The following is a 9658-nucleotide window of genomic DNA, read 5'->3' as shown; positions in this document are numbered from 1 at the left end:
GCAAGTGTTTGTACTCACTTTGGGGTCCAGATTAGTCCCGATTCACTCCGTGTGAGGCTCAAGAAGCACTCCCTACCAGAAACTTTTTCTAGTCCTAGAGCCCGAAGCTGAAGACTCCTATACTTTAATCACTACGTTTTTTTCTTCAAGTAGTTACTCCTAATTTTAATCACTAGGCTATCCCCTTGGGACTAGTACAATAAAATTCCTCGTTTCATCAATTCACTTTTTAATTGAAGTGTAGTTTACAGTGAAATGTTGCAACCGAAAACAGTATTTTCCTGTCCAAAAATTAGCTCTCCAAACAAGGCCAGTAAGTTAGGATTTCTTTTGTTATTAACAACATTAAATAGCTTCTGTCTTTCTTAGTGGACCAGTTAGTCCAATCAAAACTTAGTTTTATAGTGTTTTAATACTAGATTTATTGTACTGTGGAGATGGTCCATTGCAAAGCCATAAAATTGAAATATAGAGCTTCCCCTATGAGAATAACCAATAGACAAAACGACCATTGAGAACAACATATACAAGATTAAGTTCCAAAACTAACAACTACTTAAACACAACTTTTTCACTCACCACCCAAAAAGCCTGCCGTTCGTGCAAAATTTGTTAGTACTTCACTGAATTCTCCTTACATGGTTAAAGGCCTCACATTTGCAAGGCTCCTGAAAACTTTCAGAATTCCTTTAAAGGTTACGCATCCAATCAAAGTGTTATCCTCATCCATGACCCAAACGGAACTTGCACGATGTGCAAGTGCTTGAATCAGCACAGCCACCAATGAACTCCCGGGATAACAGGTGATCGCCTCTGACCTTCTAGCTGAAGAATATCGTCCTGAACCATTAATTCTGCAAACCCCTAACTCGTCATCAGAAGAACAACTAGAAGCTGAGGATGATGATGATGATGACGAAGACAAAGAAAACTCTTCATCCATTAGTTCCAATACTGCGCCAAGCTTTTTCTCTTGCAACCTCACCTTCACGAGCTCGACCAAGTCCTCTGGAGGACCACCACAGTCAATGTAAGCCATCAGATCACCAGCTGAAAGGGTCACGATTGCTGCTGCTGTGGTTTCATCACAGTAGGCAAGAGTGGAGGGGGAGATTTCACCAATTAATCTGTTGTGATCATCAACAACTGCCACTGAAGTTTGCTCAACGTGTGCGAGAGCAAGGGAATCTAAGGCAGAGATTGCAGGGTCATGGTAACGAATAGTCATGACGTTACAATCTATCATGTTGAGCGATTCAATTGAAAAAGTGGGCATAGGGGAGAAGACTCCAATGGAGTTGAGAAGGAAGCGGACAACATCTTCCTGCGTTAGCCAACAGTATTCAACTCCGCCGCGATGCTTGCAACTCAGGGGGGATGATTTACTCAGCGTTTTCCTTGAATTTGTGCTAATGTAATTTTGGATTGGTATAACTAGATTATGGGTGCCTTCAAGAATGTAATCTATTGCCTCCAGCAAGCTGAACAAACAAGATAAAAAGTTTGAGAAGAGAATCAATAACATGGAAACAACAAAAATAACCAGAATAAGACGTCCGGCAAAGCTTTAAATAGATGAAGAATGCAGCTACAGAGACATGGCAAGACTCAGTAAGGTGCTGCATACCTCTCAAAGTTCCGAAAGTTGTTCAAGAAAGAGTAACCAAACATATATACATACTTGATCCTAGACCTAGTGAACAAGTAGAACTAAAGCTTTGTAGAAGGACAAGAAATGATTACGTTGCAGCACCCACAGACAATTTGTGTAGCTAATGAGAAAAAGTTGGATGAAATGGGGTCGGGACTGGGGATATGATGAAAAAGAAAAGGTCAGAACAGATCGGGTTAGTAAAAAAAAGATTCATCTACAACAACATATCCAGTATAATCCCACCAGGTGGGTTCTGGGGAGGGTACTGTACGCAGACCTTACCCCTATCTTGTGAAGGTAAGGAGGCTGTTTTGATAGACCCTCAGCTCAAGAAGAGATAAAAAGGATTCATCTACCCAACTAAAAAATAGTTTTCTGTTTAGCATAGTAAGATTAATACGCGACCCTAACAAGTTTGTGATTGAGTGAATAATGCTGTTGATATTGTCTATTTGAAGTGTATTATTCGCACATTTAATGAAAATAATCATTCAAAGAAGTCCTCTTTCCTCCATTCCTCGGACGCTGCAGCTAAATTGGCGAGGGCCGAAAATGTAGCACTTTTTCCTCTCATTGAAAGTTAAAATTTATGTGAGCACTATAAGGACATCCTCCCAAATTTTGTTCTTTCCTCTGATTAGAATGAACATTGAACCATCTCAAAAGTAGAACGAACATTGAGTCATTAATATCCATGGCCCTCACCAAAATATAACCTTAATTTGTAAATCTCCCTTGGAACCATATAACCTCGATATTTCTTAATTTCTACGAAACAAATAAATACAAATAGAACATGAGGAATACTCATTCCAAGAAAATTATTAGAAGTGGGCTAAGAAGAGAAACTAAGCAGCTAACACTCATATGCAACATGTGTTTCCCAGGAAGGAAAAAATTGAACTGCAATCACCAGCTAGCATAGAAATTGAAATACTACTACTCTTTTCCCAATTTGTTTGTACATCACAATTTGAGAGTCCATCATTTTTCTTTGACTAAATCTTTTCAAACATTTAAAAAAAAAAAAAAAATTACTTTACAAAAGTGTGATATATAATACTTCTTTCATTTCAATTTATACGACACTTTTTCTTTGTTAAGATGCCGACATTTTTTAATACCTATATAACTTTCACAATTTTCATTAAATTATTCCTCTGTCAAATTGACTTTCAACATTAGTATTCCTTCCTACTATACTATAGAAATAAGCCTCACCTCCCTCCTGGCAGCAGAGAGAAAAGGTTTCAGCTTTTTTGTGGGTTGCATCTCCTAGAACTGAAGTGGCATTCTCCTTTTCACAATATACATTATGAAAATAGGGAGAAATCTTTCTTGCAGTGATACAATTCTTTATGGGTGAGTTTGGTCTGTCCTTTATTTCTTCTCCCACTTTTGAGTTAGCAAAGTAAGGAAAAACCACTAGATCTTAGCTCGTGATGTTTTGTTACACTCTCCATTTCTTTTCCTCACGCGCTTTAGAGATCTTCCTTTCTTCATTACAGTTTCTCCATACTCCGAGTTCACAAAGCAAGAGGAAATAACTCGTACTTTGTGTTCAACATATACCTTCTCACAATTTGGAACAAAATTTTTTTTTGTCTAAATTATGCATATTCTCACAAGAACTCTTTTTCTTTTAAACTGGTAAAGTTTAATTCTCACAAAAAACTCTTTCTGTCACAATTTTCTTTCCCGGGATGATTTAAATGATAGTGCTAATCAAAGAGCCAGATTCCAAAGTGGATTGATTTCATCCTTCCAGAGAAAGGATGTCAATCCCTTTATTGTCAAGATAAAGAATAGAGTTGTAGATGAGAGATAAGTGGAGTACAAACTTGTGACTCAAGTACATTCTTGTCATCTTCAGTTCTCTTTTTATCAGAATTGAAGTTTCCACCTTTATATGCAAACTGTGAAAAGAGATCATCAATATTATTGGTTACTTCATTATCACCATGATTAACCGCTACCGAAGCAACAGTAATACATCCCTTATCTAAATCACCAGATTTTTATTATCCTTCTCATTAATATCTTTGTTCGTCATGTCTTTAAATTTGGTATTAGATGGACCAATCAGGATGGGTTTTGCATCCATTTCTCTCTTATTTGCAACTCTATTCTCTGTCTTGACAATAAAGGCATTGACATCCTTTCTCTTGAAGGATCAAATTAATCCAAAAGACTTCGGAATCTGGCTCTTTGATTGGAACTGAGAATCATTTAAACCATCTTGGGAGAGAATGTTGTGGACCTAAAGCATAAAGCTGTGATCAGACCCTATGTATGTCAGAATCTGATGCATGAAAAGATGATTGAGACCAAAAGAGTTTTGTGTTTCAAAAAGTGAGAAGGTAAATAATGTACATGTTGAACACAAAGCAGGAGTTGTTTCCTCTTACTTTGCGAACTCGGAATACAGCGATAACAGAGAAATGGAAGGGAAGTTTATCCTGATAAGTCCATCTAATACCAAATTTGCAGACATGACAAGTAAAGATATTAACGAGAAGGATAATAAAAATCTGGTGATTTAGATGAGGGATGTATTACTGTTACTTCGATATCGGTTAATCATGGTGATAATGAAGTAACCAATAGTATTGATTATCTCTTTTCACGGTTTGCATATAAAGGTGAAAACTTCAATGCTGATAAAAAGAGAACTGAAGATGACAAGAATGTACATAAGTCACAGGTTTGTACTCCATTTCTCTCTTATGCACAACTCCATTCTTTGTCTTGACAATAAACGGATTGACATCCTTTCTCTGAAAGGATGAAATCAATCCAAAAGACTTCGGAATCTGGCTCTTTGATTAGAAGTGCCAATCATTTAAATCATACTGGGCAAGAAAATTGCGGACCTAAAGCTGGTAAAACTGTGTGCAGACCCTATGCACAGAGGCGGATCTACATGGTGTGGTTGGGGGCACGTGCACCCGTTAACTTTGGGAAAAACTCTGCATATATTTGTATATACCTTGAAGAACTACCATATATCTTAAGAGGACCGCTCAAGCATATCTGTTGAAGTGGGTCAGCATGCCCCTTAACTCCTTGAGTGTAAGCGCGTGACCCAAGTTCGAGTCCAGACTACTACATTTTTCTTAAGCTGACAGTTAAAAAAAAAAAGGAACAATACGTAGTGCTGGCAAGTTCCGAATAGAGAACCTAACGTGTATAACTTGACACCAAACCACCAGGCCAGCGAGCGAGCTCTAAACAATTATGCCATTTCATTTATATTTATTTTACATCGGTTCTATGGGTGTTTAACAAAATTTTCAAATGATGCGGTGTTGCAGGACATTGTGATTAGAGACGGACCCGGGATTTGAAGTGGATGCTTCAACTAACGTGCATCTTCCTTTGATGGTGCTCCCGTCGTCTTAAAATCCTGAGTCCGCCTCTGTGTGCAAGTCAAAATCTAATGGATGAAAAGATGATTGAAACAAAAGAGCTTGTGTTCCAAATTTTGAGAAGGTAAATGATGCATGTGTTAAACACAAAGTACAAGTTGTTTTCTCTTATGTTGTGAGCTCAGAATATGGAGAAACTGAAATGAAGAAAGGAAGGTCTCTAAAACGTGTGAGGAAAAAAATAGAGAATGCAACAAAACATTGCGAGCCAACGTTGGAGTAGTTCCCCTTACTTTGCTAACTCGACCTCAAAGAATTGTATCACTGAAAGAAAGATTTCTCCCAATTTTCATAATGCATATTGAGAAAAAAAGAATACAGCGATCAGTGGTGCTAGGAGGTGGAACACATACAATAAAGCTAAAAGAAGTTCTTTGATGTCCAGTCAACTCGACATTCCTTTTTTTTTTTGTCCAAGACGGAAAGATCATTGAATTGAATATGATGAGAACAGGACTCAAAAATATGGATAGAACGACACGACAAAACAAAGATCTATCATTAATTAAACGAAAAAGGGCCAAAAATTGAACTATTGAAAAAAAAAAAAACCCTCACTATGGTTTTTTGTCCAAAAATGTTTATGAACTATTGGAAATGGGATAAAAATGTCGTCGCCCTTAGCAAATTGGATGGGGACATGACTGGGCCAGTTTGTTAACGACAAAGACATTTTTGTCCTATTTCTAATATTTGAGACATTTATAGACCAAATTTCTAATAGTTTGAGACATTTTTGGACCAGAAATCAAACAGAAGGCATTTTTGTTCTCTTTCCAATAGTTCAAGAACATTTTTTTTTATAACCACGGTGTTCGCCCCAGCTTGTGCGAACCTCGACTAATTCGATGGATATCTGTCACCTTCCACTGGCAATAAGTATCAGGTAACTCTGTGTCTCTATCCATCAAGGTTAGAACAGATGGGAAGAAATAACCTGGATATGTTGTTGTTGTTGTTTGTACCTCAGGGTGCTCAACTCACTTTATTGACCACTAGGCCACACGCTTGGGTACAATAGTTCAGGAGCATTTTTTCGCTTATTTCCTTAATTTATTGTCGTTTGATTCTTGCTACTATATGTTGTTTCTTGTACCTTGAGTATCGTATTTATCTGTGGTAGCCACTGCTTCTTTTTTCTCAGATTGCTTTATCAGGGTTTTTTTTTGCTTTCGTTAGTTGCATTTTCATATTGCGTTGAGCTATTTGTGCCTATCTGACCTTTTCTTATCATGTTTTTTCTTGAGCCGAGGGTCTTCCGGAAACAACCTCCTTATCTTTCGAGGTAGGGGTAAAGTCTGCGTACACTTTACCCTCCCCGGACCCTACATTGTGGGATTTCACTGGGTATGTTGTTGTTGTTGTTCCTTAAATTAATACTTCATCTGTTCAATTTGCTTGTCCAACTTTCTTTTTTAATCCGTTTAAACAAAAAAAGAATGCGTCTTTACTTCGACAACTCTTTAAATTCAACTTTTCATAGGGCATGTTAAGACCAAAAGATTAAAGAGTATTTTGGTAGGTTCTACATATTTTTGATTTAAGACCACGAGGTTCAAAAGTCTTTCTTACTTTCTTAAACTTTGTGCCAAGTCAAAACCAGACAAACAAATTAAAACATAGGGATTAACCAAATAAGGTATCAAAATTCAAAGGAAAAGTATCACAAACCTCGAATTGGGCGCTAAATGCCTCACAATATGATTCTCTTTAGGCAAAATCTGTGAAACCGATGTCTCGAGAGCTTTCGAAGGATCATCCAAATTCTCACTTTTACATAGAAAACAAATCACATCAACCATGCAAATCTTCCCAACACAAAGGCACTCACAATTACCTTCCAGAACCTCCTGTTGGGAAACAAAGGTAAAAAACACAAGAGGAAATTAGTTAAAAGGGTTTTTACAAAATGGAGAGTTACAGGACACTCATATCACCCTCTGTATACATGGGGATTCTGCAATAATTCATTTGTTATATTTTGTATAGAGTGTTTAATCAAAATACAATAATAAATGTTACTATTTAGTAGCAAAATAATAGCACTAGAAAATTAAAATATTACTAAATAATATTTTTGAGTAAATATGCTTGAGTGGGCACTATCTTAAGCAACTATAATACTCCCTTCAGATATAAAAAAAAAAAAAAAAAAAAAAGAAAAAAAAGAAGAAGAGTCTTCTTAGCCTTTTTTTCTTGAATAAAAAATAAAATTTACTTAGCAAATCAAAAAAGAATTAACCTTATTTTTTCATATTTACCCCTATTAAGTGTTATCTGATCAAATCTCAATGCCTATTTAATAAGGGATAGTTTAGTCAAATTATCTGTTTTTATTTAGAAGTTAATATTTTCTTAAGGGGTGTACAAATGGCTAAGTGGATTTTTTTTTTTTTTTTTAATCCAGAGGGAGTAACAATATGAAATGTTTTTCAAGATTAAACTAGATCTATTACAGGAATCAACAAAATTAAATATTATCGGTAAGTTTCAGAATTAGAAAGAAAAAGAGAAAACAAATGAGATCGTGAAGAACCGGAAAGAGATGGGAAAACTTTCCGATATCTTTTGCTCTAAAAGAAGTGCCTATTTATAGGCTGAAAAATACACTCATCTACTCTCTCTAGGGGTCGTTTGGTACGGAATTAAGTTATTCTGGTATTATAGTCCTGGAATTAAAAATCTTAAACCAATTTATCTCATAGGAGGTGGGATAAAATAATACTAAATTTGATGGGATAAGATATCCTAAGATCACAGTTTGGGATAAATTTTATACATCGCTTGATTGAAGGTATAAATTTATCCTGGAATAACCTTCAACCACACAAGATAAATTTTACCCCAAACTTAATCTTGGGATATCCACCTTATCCTGAGTACCAAACCACTCCTAAATCCCTTGACTAGACATAGTTTCAGAAGGAAAATAAGACTTTTGAAATTTGTGGTCTAAAGCAAGTTATATATACTTGTGTAGCTGTAAATTATTTTATTAGAGTCAAAATATGTATTTTAAAGTTAAATTATTACTCCCTCCGTCCCATTTTATATGAGAGTGTTTGACGGGATACAAAGTTTAAGAAATAAAGTACTCCCTTCGTCCCAAATTATGTGGCACTTTTCGAGAGTCAATTTGGCTAAACTTTGAAGCTAAATTGAATTAGATTAACTCGATATTTTAACATTAAAATTTATATATTTGAAAATTACATGAAAAGTATTATAAATTACAACTTTTCTCACATCAATTTAATGAAAAAATACATCTTAAAATGATGGCCAAAATTCATACAGTTTAAATCTCGGGAAGAGAAAAATGCTACATAAATTGAAACAGAAGGAGTAATACTTTTAAAATTTGCAGTTTAAAACATATGATAGAAATTTCCGTTGCTGGAAATGAATCATTAAGGTTAAAAAAGTAAATTTAAAGTTATATTGTTACTCCCTCTGCTCAATTTATGTGATACACTTTTCTTTTTAGATTATTAAAAAAATAATACATTTTTATATTTAAAAATAATTTAACTTAAAATTTTCCTTTTATAGCTAATGAAGATTTAAAATGGCACAAACATTTGTGACTTATTTTAGACCATAAATTTCAATAGTTTCTTTCTTTCTTCAATTCAGTGCATAATCAAATATCACATAAATTGAGACGGAGGGACGTCTTCCTAGACTGACTAAAAAAAAGAAAGAATGTTATAACTTGCCACCATAAAGTTATATAAATGTCACTTGCCACCTTTTTGGAATGGTCACAGCTCCACACGCTCACATGAGGCTCGCCGGATTTTTTCAAAGCCGTTAACGCCTCCGCTACGGTGGCTGACGCCGGCAATGGCTTTAACGCCGGCTTACCTACGCACAAATCTGACACATTCCGATTAAGAAAAGTAACCGCCATGTAATAATGAGAAATAATCACAGGTATTTTTGGATTTTTGAATATGAATATAATGTATTGGAAGTAGATGAAGAAGAAGAATTATATGAAATTGTTTATATGTAAATGAATATATAGAGATAAAGGAGACGGCGGAGATGTAACGGAGAATTTTTTCCGTGACCGCCGTACACGGAAGAGACCCGGTGGTGCTTTTTTGGAAATGAGGATTAGGAAGAAAATGATGGCAAAAAGTTATATTTATAGTGGTGATTTATTACTGTGAGTGGTGATTAATTAGGATAACTTTTTCTCCACACATTTTTCTTTTCTGATACTCCGTATTTGGATGTTTGGTTCAGAAATTTAACGTTGGGACGATATTTGGTAGGAAGCTTTAAAAAACAAATTTAAAGTTGGAAAAGAATATACTTTCTCCGATTCAATTTAAGTGTCGTAATTTGACTAGACAAGTAGTTTAAGAAATAAAGAGAGGCTTTTGAATTTTGTGTCTTAAATTAAAAATGTATTCTGTAAATCTTGTGGTTGTAAACTTGCTATATATAATGTTGAAATTGAAAAACTTACAAAATATAGAAAGAGAGACTCTTTTCCGGTCATACCAAAAAGTAAAGTAAGACGCTTAAATTGAAACAGAGGGAGTATAAATGTCAAAGTTATATT

The 9658-nt window shown here is 35.2% G+C and overlaps 1 protein-coding gene across 2 annotated transcripts; it reads right to left on the bottom strand.

The window, feature by feature from the left end:
* Positions 1 to 445: 445 nt before the first annotated feature.
* On the bottom strand, positions 446 to 9196 carry LOC132053433 (CBS domain-containing protein CBSX5-like). Of its 2 annotated transcripts, none has more exons than XM_059445465.1 (3): positions 8834 to 9196; positions 6754 to 6932; positions 446 to 1481 (listed from the first exon to the last, which is right to left on the bottom strand). In XM_059445465.1, exons 1-3 carry the CDS (start codon positions 8993 to 8995, stop codon positions 635 to 637), a joined length of 1188 nt encoding a protein of 395 aa, XP_059301448.1. In that variant the 5' UTR covers positions 8996 to 9196; the 3' UTR covers positions 446 to 634. The 2 variants fall into 2 exon arrangements, with proteins under 2 accessions (XP_059301448.1, XP_059301449.1); XM_059445466.1 differs by having other exon boundaries at positions 6754 to 6929.
* Between the last annotated feature and the right edge of the window lie 462 nt (positions 9197 to 9658).

This window comes from Lycium ferocissimum, chromosome 4 (assembly GCF_029784015.1).
Source record: "Lycium ferocissimum isolate CSIRO_LF1 chromosome 4, AGI_CSIRO_Lferr_CH_V1, whole genome shotgun sequence".
NCBI lineage: Eukaryota > Viridiplantae > Streptophyta > Magnoliopsida > Solanales > Solanaceae > Lycium > Lycium ferocissimum.
Note: the sequence above shows the minus strand (reverse complement) of the source record. Positions and strands in the feature narration are given on the sequence as shown.

Excerpts from the sequence above, each read along its gene's own strand:
- LOC132053433 (XM_059445465.1), bottom strand. The coding sequence starts at position 8,995 with ATGGCGGTTACTTTTCTTAATCGGAATGTGTCAGATTTGTGCGTAGGT. Across the intron at positions 6,933-8,833 it reads GCTGTGACCATTCCAAAAAG|GAGGTTCTGGAAGGTAATTG; the intron begins GTGGCAAGTGAC and ends GTTTCCCAACAG. Across the intron at positions 1,482-6,753 it reads CATTTAGCGCCCAATTCGAG|CTTGCTGGAGGCAATAGATT; the intron begins GTTTGTGATACT and ends TTGTTTGTTCAG.